The sequence below is a fragment of the Lactuca serriola genome, chromosome 3, assembly GCF_051521515.1.
Source record: "Lactuca serriola cultivar US96UC23 chromosome 3, Lser_US96UC23_V15, whole genome shotgun sequence".
Classification (NCBI taxonomy): domain Eukaryota; kingdom Viridiplantae; phylum Streptophyta; class Magnoliopsida; order Asterales; family Asteraceae; genus Lactuca; species Lactuca serriola.
This window is the reverse complement of record NC_136410.1, coordinates 56,813,513-56,833,887: the sequence shown is the minus strand read 5'-3', so window position 1 is coordinate 56,833,887 and position 20,375 is coordinate 56,813,513. Positions and strand designations below refer to the sequence as shown.

Below are 20,375 nucleotides of genomic sequence, written 5' to 3'. Positions count from 1 at the left end.
CACCGCGACTTACTTCATTATCTGCGTGTTTTAAGCTAATCCAGCCAATCACTGGTCTTGTGTTTCTGAATCATACTTATTAAAACTCATAATTTTCTTAAAAAATTTTAAACCAAAATTATTCAAATTTGAAATAAAATTAACAATCGCACATAACCACAAAAAAAAAAAAAAAAAAAAAAAAAAAAACTTTGTTTTCATTGATATATATATATATATATATATATATATATATATATATATATATATATATATATATATATATATATATATATATATATATATATATAGAGGGTGAGGTTCAATAGAGAACCATAATTAACCAACGAACCAATCTTTTTTTCAACTTTTAAAACTTATTTTTTATCAAAAATAAAAACTACAAATACAAAAATTCATAACTTTTTGTCCTTTTTCTAATGATATAAAATTCGACTTTTTTTACGTCAAATTTACAATGTGAATCTTCGAAAGTTCACAACGTGAATCCGGATTTACATGGTAAATACGAAAAATATTTTTCACATTCACAATGTTAATATATGAATTTAAATATTTTTAGATTTGTTTTTCGATAAAGAATAAGCTCTAAAAATTGAAAAAAAAAAAAATTGGTTCCTTGAATAACCCATAATATATATATATATATATATATATATATATATATATATATATATAGAGAGAGAGAGAGAGAGAGAGAGAGAGAGAGAGAGAGAGGGGCACGTGGTATGTATGTTGATGAACACAACACTGAATCAGTATGAAAAAGAAGAGCGGGTTTTGTTTCGGAAGACTTGTTAATAGATAGGACTTGGATGGTGTAAACAAAAAGAAACTTTTTAATTTTTTTTTTCAGGTCAAACAGCGTCAAACAGCGTTAAACACGTTTGGCTTTTTTTGTAGGTATATATAAGACAGGATATTTACACCCACAAACTTAACTATTCATCACTTGATATAGCAACATAAGAAGATGGTGAAGGCACCTTGTTTTGACAAAGATGGAATTAAAAAAGGTGCATGGAGTGAAGAGGAAGATAGTAAGTTAAGACTCTACATTGAAAGACATGGTCACCGTAACTGGCGTGAACTTCCCAAGTTGGCTGGTACGTTTCATTTTCTAATTTTATATAAAAAGTTTCAGATATATTTGTACAACTACTCATATATATACTTCATTTCTTTCTTTTGTTAAGGTTTATCTAGATGTGGGAAGAGTTGTAGGTTGAGGTGGATGAATTATTTGCGCCCAAACCTAAGGCGTGGAAAATTTACAAAAGAAGAAGATGATGTCATTTTCGATTTACATAAAAAGCTTGGCAGCAAGTAGATTCAAATGATTTAACCCCTTGCTATAACAACTTCTTTTCAAACTTTCACTTAGATATATTTAATCTAAAAAGAATCATATTGTTATATCCACAGATGGTCAGTGATGGCTGCACAATTGCCTGGAAGAAGCGACAATGAAATAAAAAACCACTGGCACACACATTTGAAAAATCACGTCCGGAAAGATGAAATTATGTCAACAAATGAACATGTTGGAAATTCTGAATCGGGTAACCCCAAAGGCTGCCCTGCAAAAATATCAGATTTAGAAGCCCAAGAGGAAGTTGGAGTTTTATTGAAAGTACTATCATCCGGAATGTCATCTTCTTCAACAAGTGAACAGTCACAACATTGGTTGAGTGACTCAAGTTATGCAGTTCCGAGCAATGTTACACCACATTATATTGATTCCGTCAAAAGTTTCTGGACCGAGCCATTTTTACTTGACAATGACGAGTTCCTATCATCAAGTGATAACATGTTCTCACCAATGTTCTTTTGATGGAAAAGAATGTTTATACAATGTGTTCAACCTGATTTTATATGAGGGAAGTATAGTTTTGGATGAAATGAATATGACAATATTAAGAACCTTATCAAACTAGATATTTAGATTTGTAACGAAAATAAACTAGAATTGCAACTGCGTTGTTTGTTACCTGATTTACAACCTTTCATGTAATGACACTTTCCATAAAATATAAGATTTACAATTTTTTTGCTTCTATCTCCTCTTACTATTGAGGAGATTCTAATTTCAATCTCCATAAAAGGAATTAAGTCAAGTAAGCTCTAACATGACTACCTTTAAACACCCCTTTCCTCACATATGAGAAAATAATCATTCTTCCATTTCATTTTTTCTGTTTTCGTAAATATATGGGCCACCCAATAACAAAATCATCAATATCCTTTGTTTATAACTATAATCATAACATGTTAATAAAGTGGTATCGTTTTCTACAACTTGTGTAGCAACGAGCTGTATGAGAGGTTGATATCCAAAATCGACACCACTGAATCTGAAGACGAGATTTGTGTTTTCTGGTAGCTTCCAATGGATGGAGAGAGAGAGAGAGAGAGAGAGAGAGAGAGAGAGAGAGAGAGAGAGAGAGAGAGAGAGAGAGAGAGAGAGAGAGATCCTTTAAAGTGCTAAATAAAATGTAGGAAAAAAAAAAGTAAAATAGTCTTTTTCAAGTTTGAAAATGACCAAATCCATAATAAAAATAGGCAAAACAAACCATATCAATAGTTTTGAAACTCATTAGGCGTACTAAAGAAATTAATAAACATAAGGACAAAATTTGCAACTTTGTTTTAAAATGTTGGTGCTTGGTTACGACGAAAATGCAATAATGGTCCTTGTGTGTTTAGTAAAAAAATATCACTTTTGTTAAAAAAAAAAAAAAAAAACATTTTGTACTAGCATCACTTAGTCTAAAATAGAAGTTTTATTGCAGTTTTGTTCAAATTTGTTTTTTAAATATGTCCTTGGTTATTACTATCAAACCCACTCATCCACCCTTTACTATGAAACACAATGACTCTCTCTCTCTCTCTCTCTCTCTCTCTCTCTCTCTCTCTCTCTCTCTCTCTCTCTCTCTCTCTCTCTCTCTCTCTCTCTCTCTCTCTCTCTCTCTCTCTCTCTCTCTCTCTCTCTCTCTCTCTCTCTCTCTCTCCAACTAACATACCACCGCTTGGCGGTTCATCCTATTCATAGGGGACGCCGCTCTTTGCAGAGCCACACAAACCATCGACGAAGAAGTAGATCTAATAGACGGAATCATGTAGATATGAAAGACAGAGGGGTCAAAGAACCTCGATGACGAAATTGTTGCTCGTCGACTACCCAGTGGATTTGTAATTAGTCAAACACCAAAACCCTAACATTATCCGACACCGAATTCGCCATAGAAGAAATGGAGGGCGGAACCCTAATCGATGACACCATTTTGCTTCCGCCCTTCATCCTCTCCGTTGGATTTGATAGACTCGTCAGAGCGTGAGTTTTCTAATGGTTAAGAAGGCGAGGATCGTGTTATGGTTTCTTGATGATGGTGGTGGGTTTTCTCCATTGTCATATTTTAAATCTTGTAGTCATTAGTGAAGCCGGAGAAGACGATAGACAACGTTAGTAAATCTAGTTTAAGTGGTTTTTGACATTAGTGAATTTTGTTTCGGAGGTTTCCGTGTAACTCGATGAATTGTGGCTATAAGATAATGAGTTATGGAGATGTCATTGGTTTTCGGTTAAACACACACACACATACATACACACACACACACACACACACACACACACATATATATATATATATATATATATATATATATATATATATATATATATATAGAGAGAGAGAGAGAGAGAGAGAGTCATATAAGAGGGATGTAGGTGGGGTTGCCGTATTAGGGGTAAGTTTATGTAATGCCCAAGAAATCGGGCTAAACATTTAAAAGATAACGGTAATGATTAACCATTTTATTGAATAATTAAAATCATCGAATACGATAATTGCTTCGTACCCCTTATGGGTTATATAAATACCTATTAATTACATATGTGTTATGTGGACATATAATATTGTTGTAAATCTTTTTATAAATTATTGAAAAGCGATAAAATAATATTTTTTAAATAGAATACTATTTAGCATAAATAATCTAAACAAAAGTTGTAGTACTCATGATTACGAACCTGTGAGTATAAGAAACGCGAAAATCTGACTTGTATGAAAAAGTTATAGTTTTTTTAAAGTTTTGCGTTCGACATAGTATAAAAGTATGTGTCACAGAATACGAAACAAAAATTGGTTACTCGTTAGAAAAATAATATAAACAAAAGCTTATGTCCTTCATAAATACGAATGTGTCTATATAAAAAAATGTCAGGAACAGAGCTCGTATGCTGGAGATATTAATTTCGTAAAGTCTTTTTTCAGTGTATTCCTTAAAGACTGTAAAATAAAAATATAATGTGAATTAGCTATAGAGATCTAAAGGAAAGTTGTAGCATTCGTCGATATGAAACTGGGGATATAAAAAACATCGAAAGCATAGTTTGTATGCAAAAGTTGTGATTTTTTAAAGATCGCAAAAAAATACTTGTTGAAGGACACATAGCAGACTGGGAGACTAGGTCGCGATGATGACATGGCCCAACAGAAAGTCGACATGTGGTGACACATGTCAGCAGCAAAAGCCTCCCTACCTTCCTACGCATCGATGACATGGACCAATCAAGATCCGCGATGTGACCATGGCAAGATGCACCTCCTAAATTTTTCTATAAATAGTCTGATATTTGTGCTCATTCCTCCACACTTTTCGTACATTTTTCTCTGAAACTTTTCCTACAGCCCAAGGCCTGACTTTAGCTGTTTTCAAGTATTCGTACCGAAGCTCTGCAACAATAGAAGGTTTGATAAAAAAGAGCTTTCAGTGTCGATGTTCTGCCCGAACAGTTTCCAGTTTTTTGATAGAAAACCTGTAAGTTGAGCTATACTTTCTATGTTTTAAGACTAACATATATTTATTTTCATTGTTGTTGTTACAAACCTATAAATAAAATTTACCAGTAATTCCAGTGGAAATACTGATCGATCTACTTACGAGAATGATGTCTAGGCAAGATCCGGTGAGATGTTTAAAGTATATTTTTCCAAATGGTACATCTCTTTATCAAATGGGTCTTACCTCTAAAATTGATCTTACCTGATCATTCCTTATTTCATATAAATCAATATTTTTTTGCTAAGGAATTTGAGAACTTATTAATATAACCTTATAATGTAACACCTGTTTCTGAAGATGGTTTAACTAATACTTATCGGCATCAAAAATGGATTTTATTTAAAAACTCTATGCCACGGCGTGTAACGCCCGCAGATCCGGAGCTAGTAAATTTAGAGGCAATAGGGGTCGAAAAAGACTTTTCGACAAAATATTATTTAGATTAAATAATCTTAACCAAGTTGTAGAATATGTCACAAGGTTTCTGTACATATAAAGAACGCCGAAATCCGAGCTATAACGAAGAAGTTATGGCCCGTCGAAGTTTTATGGCAAAACCGGCACGACACCGGGAGACGTAAATAATGAATTTAAGATAGAGTACTTTTTAGCCTTAGTGATCTAAACCAAAGTTGTAGTATACGTTAAACCGCGAACATCCATAAAAAGAACGCCCAAATCTGACTTCGTATGAGGAAGTTATGATTTTTCTAAGATTCGGCTTAGCAGTGCACGGCTCGAAACTCGAATTTTAGTTCGAGCGGTTTTTGGCTTACGTGACCTAAATGAGAGTTGAAGATCTCATTAATAGGAACTCAACGGTAAAAAAATAGATGAAAACGGAGTCCGTATGAAGAAGTTACGAATTCTTCACGGTCATTTAACAGTTTAAATGCCTCCTACTGTTAAATTTGAGATCGGTCGAGAAATAGCAGACGGAGTCTAAATGAAAGTTGTAGATCTTGATTTTACCTACGCGTTGTAAAAAAACGTTGAAAACGGAGCTCGTATGTGAGAGTTATGATTTTTCTAAGTCAGGAGGCTGATACGCGATATTGGGTGACGTGGCGCGATCACAGCCATTGCTTTCTCTCCAAGGAAAGCCATCAGATGATGACACGTGGCACCAACTCGGCGAGTAGGTCCTCCTACTCGGCGAGTTCGTCAGGATTTCACCCTATAAATAGAAGTGTCGGGTTTCTCTCATTTCTCACACCTTTCCCCACTTCTTTCTTTCTCTACACTCTCTCTTTAGCCTACCTTAAGCCCCCTAAAGCCTAGGTAAACCCCCTAGCACCCGAAGGAAGCCCCGAGGCTCCCAAAGCCCCGAGAAAAGAGCCTTTCGGCTCGGGAACGCTGCTCCAGCGAAGCCCGGTTTTTGAGAAAACCCGATGTAAGTGAGTTGTACCTATCCTATCTTTAGTATAACTTATGTTTCAATATAGTATTGTTATTAGGACCTTATAAGGAGTATTTGAGCTATTATTATGGGTTATATAAGTATTGTTTAATACTTATATAATAGTAATAATAGCTAGACTATTAAATTAGTCTCGTCAAGCATTAGACTAAACTCTAGTGGTAATGATACTAGGTTTCGTCAAAGGATAATTGTTTTAAGAGTAACGAAGTGTTGTCTGAGTGTCGACTCACCACCTTATCAAGTGAGTGCATAGTTACTTTCATCTTACACATAGATATGAAGTATTTTACATAAATTACGTGCTATGTGTGAATATTATCTGAATACTTGTTGTCTATGTTGGATGAATGATTTTATACATGTTTTAAATGATTTAAACTGTATATTTATTTTATATCTACAAATATGTTGGGATAAAACATGGGTAGATGAAATAGTTGGTGTGTGATGAAATAAAATAATGAGAGATAGGTGATGATAGGAAGGTGATGATAATTAGGTGAGGATAGATAGGTGATGATGAATCGGTGATGTAGGATACTACAACCTTGTCCGACAATTTGGAGATGTAGTCATCTACCAGAGTATAGATGGCGACCACAGACTATTATAGACAACCCCATGGAAACACCAGCAGGCTCATAAATTGTAGGTGATGAATTACGAGTTCAGGCGATGTTGTAACTACGTATTCATGCGATGATACTCTAACCCCCTTACTATGAATTACGAGTTCAGGCGATGTTGTAACTACGTATTCATGCGATGATACCCTAACCCTTGGTGGGCACGTATTGAGGGAGTAATCCCTGAATCAATACTGTCTAGGCGATGTAGGCGATGACCCTTAGGGAAAGTCCTTAGGAACAAACATAAAAGGAGAGGCGATGTAAGAAGATGAGAGGTAAAATATGATGTAGGAGACGACCCTTAGGATAAATCCTTAGGGAGGGTACTTAGGAATAAAGAAGATAATGGGGATGGGTAATTGGGTTAATTGTTTGATGATTGAGCATAATAACTATATTATTGTGGGTTGAAAACCCTATGTACTCACCAGGTTTCCCAACCTGACCCACTCAGTTTATTTATATCACAGGTATTGTTATGAAGTCACATTACACCGAGAGATTAAAGAGATGTAGATCACTAGTGTAAATAAATGTAAGTTCTGTTTATGCTTATGTTTTTGTATTGACGATGACATCCCAAACGTTTTAAAATGAATAAAATATGTTTCTTCAAAAATGTTTTGATAACGTATTTAACATGTTTTTTTGGGAACAAATTCCGCAACATTTTTATGAAAAGAAGTACTTTGATTTTTACAAAGCATAAACAAAATCGGTCTTTTCTGGCCGTGAAAATAGGGATGTCACAGTTGGTATCAGAGCGTTAGTTTAAGAGAACTAGGAATATGGATTTATTTCTAGACTTAAACTTAGAATGCTAAGCGATGATTGTGAGGTGTGAGCACTAGCTTATTTTAGGAATTATGCCTAAAATGCTTTTATGTGCTAAATGCTTTATGCCTTATATGCTGTTATTTATTCGGATCTATGGTCTGTTGCCGACCGGATTTGGAAACCTTATGTGTTTAGGATTCTAAACGTACGACTACGATATTAGAACTAGCATGTAAACGTTTCAGAGTGATAAGGATGATTTAAACGTCTATCCTAAATAAAGATCTACATTCACCTTATTCGGTGTATAGATCAAGATGGCAAGGACCCGTAGCGGAAACGTGAATGCAAATGAGAATAGGAATCAACCCCCGGTGATTCAGCAAATACCAGTCGTAGTAGAAGATGTACCCGAGCCAATCACCATGGCTAGAGTTCAAGCCATGATTCGGGCTATGCTAGCTGAACAAAGGGAAGAAATGAGACAGATGTTCCACGAAAATAGGGACGAACATACCATAAGTGCTGAGCCGACCAAGCCAATTCCCGAGCAATCTGAGGAAGGGAACTACAGCCGCCAAGTGAGTCAAGTAGGGACTCAAGGTGAACAAAGGGATGCCCCGAAGAGGAGAAACGACAAGGATGGGCGAATGTACAAGAATTCCTTAAGTGCAAGACCACCAAGTCTCTTAGGGAGCCCGAAGCTTGTGGAAATTATGGACTGGATCTCCGAGATGGAGATGGTGTTTGAGAGTTGCGACTGTAGCAACAAGCAGAAAACCGTCTTTGCGGTCAGACAACTAAAGACCAGAGTCTTGAGCTGGTGGAAGTTATTGGCAGATACGATGCCCAAGGGAGAAGCAAGCAAGATGTCTTGGGAAGATTTCCTAAAGCAACTGAAAATGCAGTACTGCTCTGAGCAGGATCTACTAGAAATCAACAACAAGTTTCAGAACCTAAAGAAAGGAAAAATGAGTGTCACCGAGTACGCTGCAAGTTTTACGGAGAAGATGAAGATTGTTCCTTACCTAGTTCCAACGGAACTTTCCAAGGTCAATAGGTTTGCCAATGGATTACCAGCGGACTTTGGTCCAATGGTCAAACAAGCAACCACTTTGAAAGCCGCCATCTGGGCAGCCAAGAATGTTGAGACCCAAATAAGGGAAAAGGGTCTGGAGAAAGCTAAAGTTGGTGAAAAGAGGAAGTTTGAAGGATCCTCAAGACCTGATAATAAGGGAAAGTTCTCGAAGTCTAACCTGGACGACCGAAGGAATGGAGCCAAGTGGTGTGAGAAGTGCAAGAAGAAGCACTTCGGAAGATGCGATGGAGAAGTGACATGCTATAAGTGTGGTAGGACCGGTCACTATTCCAGAGATTGTACATTCGACAGCAAGAAGTGCTACGAATGTGGAAGTAATGGGCATATTTCAAAGGACTGTCCAAAGAATAACGAAGCAACAAGACCAAATGCACCGCCAAAACCAAGGGCATTCCACATGATCCTCGACGAAGTAGAAAACCATGCGAGGAATCAAGGATGAGGACTTCATATCCGAAGATCAAGTTATGCAGTAGCCATAGTATCGTATGATGCAGCCTATTAGAGGCATAGTCTAGGGCGAACTTTAACACCTATGTAATAAATTTCGAGAAATAATAAAGCCCTCGTTTTGTTATCTGATGTGTTAAAATGTTATGTGATTTTCCTGTATATTGACTTGAAAAACTGCGAGACAATACTTAGGACGAGTATGAGTAGGTGTGAATGGTAGTAGAGGCCTATACTACCGGAAGCACAGGACTCACACTTGGATCAGGGAAAGTCATAAGGTTACCAAGAAGCTAGTAATTGATTTCGTTTTATTCAAGTATGTCATTTCCATTGTTTCGGTAATGACTAAGAAGATTGTTGTTATCTCGACCCTAGTGGTCATATCACATTGAGTCCGACTATGATGAGTAGGTTACGTGGTTCAGAGAACCAAGTTTGATGTAGCGCCCGACTTAAACCAAATGATTGAAATCAAAGCGATCAATAGAAGTATCACACTCGCTGTTAAAGAAGTTGGTAGCTAGAAATGCTACATGTTAAAATGTGATTATATCACATTAGACCATGAAGGAAGGCATATTCCATTCCGTAATTTGACTCTAAGAGGCCTAAGTCTAAGCATTGCAACATACGATGATAAGTCATTAGAATATGACACATTGATCCATAGTAGTAATAAAAGAACTTATCTCAAGTTCGTATCCAGTGAGGATCGAGATTGTGACTTGAAGGTCATAATTTGGAGTCTAGCCTGAAGTAGAGAGCAGGTGCATGATCGAGTACTGCTTACAGTCAATGCGTCTAAGAGAAAGACTTGAAGGAATATAGAAGTTATAATTATTACCTAGGATGAAGAGATGGCGTATGGAGTCATTATACGAGGCCTGTTTCGTTGATGATTACGGGACATAATCATCCTAAGGGGGAGATAGTTGTAACGCCCGCAGATCCGGGCTAGTCAATTTAGAGGCAATAGGGGTCGAAAACGACTTTTCGACAAAATATTATTTAGATTAAATAATCTTAACCAAGTTGTAGAATATGTCACAAGGTTTCCGTACATATAAAGAACGCCGAAATCCGAGTTATAACGAAGAAGTTATGGTCGTCGAAGTTTTACGGCAAAACCGGCACGACACCGGGAGACATAAATAATGAATTTAAGATAGAGGACTTTTTATCCTTACTGATCTAAACCAAAGTTGTAGTATATGTTAAACCAAGAACATCCATAAAAAGAACGCCCAAATCTGACTTCGTATGAGGAAGTTATGATTTTTCTAAGATTCAGCTTAGCAGTGCACGGCCCGAAATTCGAATTTTAGTTCGAGCGGTTTTTGGCTTACGCAACCTAAATGAGAGTTGAAGATCTCATTAATAGGAACTCAACGGTAAAAAGATAGACGAAAACGGAGTCTGTATGAAGAAGTTACGAATTCTTCGCGGTCATTTAACAATCTAAATGCCTCCTACTGTTAAATTTGAGATCGGTCAAGAATTAGCCAACGGAGTCTAAATGAAAGTTATAGATCTTGATTTTACCTACGCGTTGAAGAAAAGAACGTCGAAAACGGAGCTCGTATGCGAGAGTTATGATTTTTCTAAGTCAGGAGGTTGATACGCGATATTGGGTGATGTGGTGCGATCACAGCCATTGCTTTCTGTCCAAGGAAAGCCATCAGATGATGACACGTGGCACTAACTCGGCGAGTAGGTCCTCCTAATCGGCGAGTTCGTCAGGATTTCACCCTATAAATAGAAGTGTCGGGTTTCTCTCATTTCTCACACCTTTCCCCACTTCTTTCTCTCTCTACACTCTCTCTCTAGCCTACCTTAAGCCCCCTAAAGCCTAGGTAAACCCCCTAGCACCCGAAGGAAGCCCCGAGGCTCCCAAAGCCCCGACAAAAAGAGCCTTTCGGCTCGGGAACGCTGCTCCAGCGAAGCCCGGTTTTCGAGAAAACCCGTTGTAAGTGAGCTGTACCTATCCTATATTTAGTAGAACTTATGTTTCAATATAGTATTGTTATTAGGACCTTATAAGGAGTATTTGAGCTATTATTATGGGTTATATAGGTATTGTTTAACGCTTATATAATAGTAATAATAGCTAGACTATTAAATTAGTCTCGTCAAGCGTTAGACTAAACTCTAGTGGTAATGATACTAGGTTTCGTCAAAGGATAATTGTTTTAAGAGTAACGAAGTGTTGTCCGAGTGCCGACTCACCACCTTATCAAGTGAGTGCATAGTTACTTTCATCTTACACATAGATATGAAGTATTTTACATAAATTACGTGCTATGTGTGCATATTATCTGAATACTTGTTGTCTATGCTGGATGAATGATTTTATACATGTTTTAAATGATTTAAACTGTATATTTATTTTATATCTACAAATATGTTGGGATAAAACATGGGTAGATGAAATAGTTGGTGTGTGATGAAATAAAATAATGAGAGATAGGTGATGATAGGAAGGTGATGATAATTAGGTGAGGATAGATAGGTGATGATGAATCGGTGATGTAGGATACTAGAACCTTGTCCGACAATTTGGAGATGTAGTCATCTACCAGAGTATAGATGGCGACCACAGACTATTATAGACAACCCCATGGAAACACCAGCAGACTCATAACTTGTAGGTGATGAATTACGAGTTCATGCGATGTTGTAACTACGTATTCATGCGATGATACTCTAACCCCCTTACTATGAATTACGAGTTCAGACGATGTTGTTACTACGTATTCATGCGATGATACCCTAACCCTTGCTGGGCACGTATTGAGGGAGTAATCCCTGAATCAATGCTGTCTAGGCGATGTAGGCGATGACCCTTAGGGAAAGTCCTTAGGAACAAACATAAAAGGAGAGGCGATGTAAGGAGATGAGAGGTAAAATATGATGTAGGAGACGACCCTTAGGATAAATCCTTAGGGAGGGTACTTAGTAATAAAGAAGATAATGGGGATGGGTAATTGGGTTAATTTTTTGATGATTGAACATAATAATTATATTATTGTGGGTTGAAAACCCTATGTACTTACCAGGTTTCCCAACCTGACCCACTCAGTTTATTTATATCACAGGTATTGTTATGAAGTCACATTAAATGAATAAAATACGTTTGGGTCAAATCAATTAGGGTAACGTCAATATATCTCATAGAAAAGTTCATAATGAACTGATCATATGAATTTGGAAGTGAAAGAAGAACCATATCAATGGCTTTCTTCCTTGGGAAAACAGCATCCATTCTATCAAACTTTTTAACATAAAGTTTCTTTTCAGAACATGCGCGCACACAAAGTTTCCATTTTGATGTTTACACGCCAATAGGGATTGAGTAGTCTCTTACCTTTCAACCTTGTGGAAAACATGACGTTGGGTGAGTCACATGAAGAGGTGGAATAAAAGATGATGTTTAGATCCATTATTTCTTAAGGAGGGGAAAACAATTTCACCTTGACTTGAAATTGGAAGACCATCTCTAAAAGATTGAGGAAAACTATTTCGTTAAGAATAAGGAAGACCATTTCTATCTTCATAACATATTTTAAGAATAGAGAAAAACACAATTCAAGTTAGTTGATTTTAATTCTTAATTATTAACCCATAATTTTAAATTAAGGCTAGGATCCATATTTTCGATTCGAACTTTGAAGAGGGATGCTGTAATCAAATTCGAATCTATTTTTGGTAGGGAAGGCATTTACCAATTCCAATCTTATGAAATTCCTAGATATTTTGAGATTCATTGACTCTTATCAATGACATGTTTAATCTCAAATTATGCTCTCACTTTTGTGACTGGGATGCCGAGGATCACAAACGAGATGTGAATAACCATGCAAACCTGCTTGAAAACCTTGATATCATTTACCATCTCATATTGATGTGCCGGTTAACCAGACATACTCCATCCACAATGATAATTTTCAAGATGTCCATCATATCTCTTTATAGTCCCTATTAGTGTGCCAGTGAACCACACATGCTCCACTAACAACATATAAAACATGATGTACGTTTTCATGGATTAGCATACTTTACACATTTTTCCCAAAGCAACTAAGAGTGAGATTTTAAAAAAAATAGTTTAGTAACTTTATATCATTATACTTATTAATGAGATTATGTCCTATAAATCTGTTTGGCTAACAACCCTCCACCATACAAGAGACCGGTGGGTTTTCGTATTGATGATGACATCTCAAACGTTTTAAATGAATAAAATACATTTCTTCGAAAATGTTTTGATAACGTATTTAACATGTTTTTCTGGGAACAAATTCCGCAACATTTTTATGAAAAGAAGTACTTTGATTTTTACAAAACATAAACAAAATCGGTCTTTTCTGGCCATGAAAATGGGGATGTCACACGACGTGGAGCAAGTATGTCCAAGACGTGGCGTGTCTTAAATGATTGAATCCTTATGATGAGTCCCATGTCATGACAAGAGAAGGGCCATGGAGTAACGACTGTTTTGGGTTAACCGTACTCCATACCCATGGGTTTATGATTCATGGTTCATGTGGCCCAATTCTTTATGTATCCATACATAAACTTAGTCCAACATGGATCATAAGCCCAACATATAAATATACCTTATTTACACAATTAGTCCCCATTGATTTAATTAGTCTCTTTCGGTCACTAAATTAATTCCAAACTAATTCTTGATCAATACTAATTAAATCATATGATTTCATATTAATATATTTGAACTTATAATATATTAATAAACCATAAATAACCTCTTCTCAAAAGTCCATCCTAAGAAATTGTCCTGATGATATGCAACTCAAATGGACCATGCTACTATCGGGTCCAGTACATACCAATTATAGTTATGGGCTTACACACCTAATCCAGCAGAACCATGTAACCAAAGTCCATTTCTCATGATCAGAACCTTGTTCAAGCTTCCTTATTTCTCTTAGATCTTTTAATACCATCAAGATGTGATCATCACATCATGTATTAAGAGTCTCTGAATAGGAAATTATAAAACAATGAAGTAAGATAATGGATGTACGTAAAGTAGAGTTACATGAATTGACTTTACTATATACAATATCTTTTAGGTATTTTGGGAAGCTTCATTTCTAATTTCCCTTCAATTGGTATTAAAACAAATAGGTTCTTTGAGGTCAACACATGGAATGATCCCAAATCTAGCCTTTCTCTTTACCATACAATCAAATAGTTTGATCTTAGATGACCCCTTTCCACTGTGAAGAGAAATCTATTATGGGCCACTATTGTCACCATTGACAATGTCCATGGAAACCTTGGAATTAGACCCAATAATAATTTCTGCTTTAGATGTTCTCTTAATCATTTCTGCTTCAGCAACAATCAACATTTGGGTCAAATCAATTAGGGTAACGTCAATATATCTCATAGAAAAGTTCATAATGAACTGATCATATGAATTTGGAAGTGAAAGAAGAACCATATCAATGGCTTTCTTCCTTGGGAAAACAGCATCCATTCTATCAAACTTTTTAACATAAAGTTTCTTTTCAGAACATGCGCGCACACAAAGTTTCCATTTTGATGTTTACACGCCAATAGGGATTGAGTAGTCTCTTACCTTTCAACCTTGTGGAAAACATGACGTTGGGTGAGTCACATGAAGAGGTGGAATAAAAGATGATGTTTAGATCCATTATTTCTTAAGGAGGGGAAAACAATTTCACCTTGACTTGAAATTGGAAGACCATCTCTAAAAGATTGAGGAAAACTATTTCGTTAAGAATAAGGAAGACCATTTCTATCTTCATAACATATTTTAAGAATAGAGAAAAACACAATTCAAGTTAGTTGATTTTAATTCTTAATTATTAACCCATAATTTTAAATTAAGGCTAGGATCCATATTTTCGATTCGAACTTTGAAGAGGGATGCTGTAATCAAATTCGAATCTATTTTTGGTAGGGAAGGCATTTACCAATTCCAATCTTATGAAATTCCTAGATATTTTGAGATTCATTGACTCTTATCAATGACATGTTTAATCTCAAATTATGCTCTCACTTTTGTGACTGGGATGCCGAGGATCACAAACGAGATGTGAATAACCATGCAAACCTGCTTGAAAACCTTGATATCATTTACCATCTCATATTGATGTGCCGGTTAACCAGACATACTCCATCCACAATGATAATTTTCAAGATGTCCATCATATCTCTTTATAGTCCCTATTAGTGTGCCAGTGAACCACACATGCTCCACTAACAACATATAAAACATGATGTACGTTTTCATGGATTAGCATACTTTACACATTTTTCCCAAAGCAACTAAGAGTGAGATTTTAAAAAAAATAGTTTAGTAACTTTATATCATTATACTTATTAATGAGATTATGTCCTATAAATCTGTTTGGCTAACAACCCTCCACCATACAAGAGACCGGTGGGTTTTCGTATTGATGATGACATCCCAAACGTTTTAAATGAATAAAATACGTTTCTTCGAAAATGTTTTGATAACGTATTTAACATGTTTTTCTGGGAACAAATTCCGCAACATTTTTATGAAAAGAAGTACTTTGATTTTTACAAAACATAAACAAAATCGGTCTTTTCTGGCCATGAAAATGGGGATGTCACACGACGTGGAGCAAGTATGTCCAAGACGTGGCGTGTCTTAAATGATTGAATCCTTATGATGAGTCCCATGTCATGACAAGAGAAGGGCCATGGAGTAACGACTGTTTTGGGTTAACCGTACTCCATACCCATGGGTTTATGATTCATGGTTCATGTGGCCCAATTCTTTATGTATCCATACATAAACTTAGTCCAACATGGATCATAAGCCCAACATATAAATATACCTTATTTACACAATTAGTCCCCATTGATTTAATTAGTCTCTTTCGGTCACTAAATTAATTCCAAACTAATTCTTGATCAATACTAATTAAATCATATGATTTCATATTAATATATTTGAACTTATAATATATTAATAAACCATAAATAACCTCTTCTCAAAAGTCCATCCTAAGAAATTGTCCTGATGATATGCAACTCAAATGGACCATGCTACTATCGGGTCCAGTACATACCAATTATAGTTATGGGCTTACACACCTAATCCAGCAGAACCATGTAACCAAAGTCCATTTCTCATGATCAGAACCTTGCTCAAGCTTCCTTATTTCTCTTAGATCTTTTAATACCATCAAGATGTGATCATCACATCATGTATTAAGAGTCTCTGAATAGGAAATTATAAAACAATGAAGTAAGATAATGGATGTACGTAAAGTAGAGTTACATGAATTGACTTTACTATATACAATATCTTTTAGGTATTTTGGGAAGCTTCATTTCTAATTTCCCTTCAATTGGTATTAAAACAAATAGGTTCTTTGAGGTCAACACATGGAATGATCCCAAATCTAGCCTTTCTCTTTACCATACAATCAAATAGTTTGATCTTAGATGACCCCTTTCCACTGTGAAGAGAAATCTATTATGGGCCACTATTGTCACCATTGACAATGTCTATGGAAACCTTGGAATTAGACCCAATAATAATTTCTGCTTTAGATGTTCTCTTAATCATTTCTGCTTCAGCAACAATCAAAATTTGGGTCAAATCAATTAGGGTAACGTCAATATATCTCATAGAAAAGTTCATAATGAACTGATCATATGAATTTGGAAGTGAAAGAAGAACCATATCAATGGCTTTCTTCCTTGGGAAAACAGCATCCATTCTATCAAACTTTTTAACATAAAGTTTCTTTTCAGAACATGCGCGCACACAAAGTTTCCATTTTGATGTTTACACGCCAATAGGGATTGAGTAGTCTCTTACCTTTCAACCTTGTGGAAAACATGACGTTGGGTGAGTCACATGAAGAGGTGGAATAAAAGATGATGTTTAGATCCATTATTTCTTAAGGAGGGGAAAACAATTTCACCTTGACTTGAAATTGGAAGACCATCTCTAAAAGATTGAGGAAAACTATTTCGTTAAGAATAAGGAAGACCATTTCTATCTTCATAACATATTTTAAGAATAGAGAAAAACACAATTCAATTTAGTTGATTTTAATTCTTAATTATTAACCCATAATTTTAAATTAAGGCTAGGATCCATATTTTCGATTCGAACTTTGAAGAGGGATGCTGTAATCAAATTCGAATCTATTTTTGGTAGGGAAGGCATTTACCAATTCCAATCTTATGAAATTCCTAGATATTTTGAGATTCATTGACTCTTATCAATGACATGTTTAATCTCAAATTATGCTCTCACTTTTGTGACTGGGATGCCGAGGATCACAAACGAGATGTGAATAACCATGCAAACCTGCTTGAAAACCTTGATATCATTTACCATCTCATATTGATGTGCCGGTTAACCAGACATACTCCATCCACAATGATAATTTTCAAGATGTCCATCATATCTCTTTATAGTCCCTATTAGTGTGTCAGTGAACCACACACGCTCCACTAACGGCATATAAAACATGATGTATGTTTTCATGGATTAACATACTTTACACATTTTCCCAAAGCAACTAAGAGTGAGATTTTTCAAAAAATAGTTTAGTTACTTTATATCATTATACTTATTAATGAGATTATGTCCTATAAATCTGTTTGGCTAACGACCCTCCACCATACAAGAGAGCGGCGGGTGAGAGTGGACACCCATTCAACGACCATTTTATAGGCCGCTTCCTTATACCCTCTTCATACAATGGTTTCATGAATGAGACATACTAGAGATTTGAGTGACTTGTCTTATACATATATTATATTAATGTTTTAATTATATATAGTATAAGGTCTATTTTAAAACTTTTCTAAAATACTAGGTTTAAGTTTAAATTTTCGAAATTAATATAAAACGAATTTAATTTAAAAATAAACCAATTTTAATTTAATATTTATATTTTAATTAAACAATTAATTAATTTAATTTAATCAATATGGATCAAATAATTATTTACAATTAAACAATTAATTTAATTCAAATTTAATCATAATCCTAATCCTACTAATTTTCGAAAAAGGCTAGGGTTTACTTGATTTTATTTTTTCAAATTTTAAGGCTCTTAAAATAACAAATAAGGAAACAGGGCAAACCCTAGAATGGATCCTTAAATTTCGAAAATTAGGCAAGGGGCTAGGTTTCTAAAACCCTTGTAGAATTCGAAAATATAAGGTGGAGGCTAGGGTTTTAAGAACCCTAGGGAATTTTTGAAAATACCACCTTAAGGTTTAGTTTCTATAAACCCTAATTTTGATCTATTCAACTTTATGCAAGATCAATGAGAATAATGGATCTGATACCACTAATGGGTTTTATATGTTACAAAAAAACCTATTTTTAACGGAAAAACATAAACCCAAAGTTCACATGCACCCTAAAGGATCTATGTTCTTGTTATGATTTGCAAACAACTATTGAATATTAAGAAGGGATCCCTATCAAGAACCCTAGAACTACATTGCAATTTTTGAAATAACTAAAAGGTTATTAGAAAATACTTAGCATATTCTTATTATAGTAAATAAACAATGATTCCTTCTTGATCTAGCTTTAGAAAGCAAGCACCAGAAGTCTCGTGCCTCTAATGGCTCACACCTACACCGTAGAAAATTAGAGGCTAAAGAGAAGAAAGGAGGAGAGAAAGGATTTTAATTTCTACCTCTTGTAGAACAGATGAAAAAAATTGTGAACCCTTAGGATGGTTTATATAGGTGATAGGGAGGCTAAGGATAAGGCAGCTTCGTTAGATAAGCCTTATCCCTTTTGCTTTCCCCCTAAGTCATCCAAAACCATATAAAAACCCTATTTTAAACTAGAATCTCTTCCTTCCTCCTAGGGATGTTATAGAATTTGTCAATGTTTAACTTTTGAAAATTGTCGTCGTTAGTCCTTCAACATTTAATTATTCCAAGTAACACCAAAATTAATTAAATTAATTTCTAATTAATTCTTAATTAAACAATACTATTTCTAATTAATATGTTATTATTATGATATATTAATAAATCACTAATTTTAATTTACAATTAATTTATTAACTATATAATAAATTAGTAAACCAGTCTCTCTCTCTCCAAATAACAATCTAGTTAATTACTAGGTTTGAGGGCAAACCACAAGGACTTTGATAATAATTCAAGATTATACTAATTTAGTTATTGAATTTGCTAGAATGCAGCAATAGAAATTGTGTAAAATTAAATAATTATTTTATTAAATAAAGATAGATATTAAATGATTTCCATAATTGTATGTATAGTAAATGATATCCGTAATTATTCTAAAAGAATTAGAATGTATTCTAACAGAATGAGAGTGTATTCTAGTAGAATACACTCTCGTTCTTAATATTCCATGCAACTTTGTTGTATTTTAAGTGAGTGAGTTCATAAAGAAAACATGAACCCATAAATGAAAACCTAGATGCAAATTCATTCTGAAAAAATGTTATTATTGATATTAATGACGAATTTAATTAGTTTCCATAAAACAAAATTATAAATATGGATATCATTTAAAATACATATAATTCTAGAAAACATTTAATTAGCTTTCCTACCAAATATTTATTTCTTTTTTCATCTTGATTTTTTTTCTCTCTTTCTTTCTCTCTCTCTCTCTCTCTCTCTCTCTCTCTCTCTCTCTATATATATATATATATATATATATATATATATATATATATATATATATATATATATATATATATAGAATAAGAAATCCTTTGAATTATGCTTGAGTAATATGACTAGCTTGATTGTTTAGATAAAAAATTATTTTAGCAAAAATCTCAAATCTTATAGAATTAATTGTTATACAAATTCGAAACAAAATAATCATAGTAAATAACCAAAATATTTGTTGGAGAAAATGAATTGAAAAGTATAATAACAAGAATTGAATAAAGTACTTTTAAATAGTACCTTCTTTGATTAGACTTGGAATAGAATCAGTACAAGCATTTTGAGAAAAGATGATCTGGAAATCTAGAGACTTTGAACATCTAGAGGTAGATAGAGAAATAGTAGGAGTTTTTCTAGGCATAAAACATTCATTTGAGAGATAGAGATTTTTTCAAATGCCTTAAACACAAAACTATAACTTAAT

General features: G+C 34.6%; 1 protein-coding gene across 1 annotated transcript; it reads left to right on the top strand.

The window, feature by feature from the left end:
• Positions 1–957: 957 nt before the first annotated feature.
• LOC145094447 (transcription factor MYB72-like) lies at positions 958–2,037 on the top strand. The gene is made up of 3 exons (XM_079032645.1): positions 958–1,106; positions 1,197–1,326; positions 1,426–2,037. Exons 1-3 carry the CDS (start codon positions 974–976, stop codon positions 1,832–1,834), a joined length of 672 nt encoding a protein of 223 aa, XP_078888771.1. The 5' UTR covers positions 958–973; the 3' UTR covers positions 1,835–2,037.
• Positions 2,038–20,375: the final 18,338 nt, after the last annotated feature.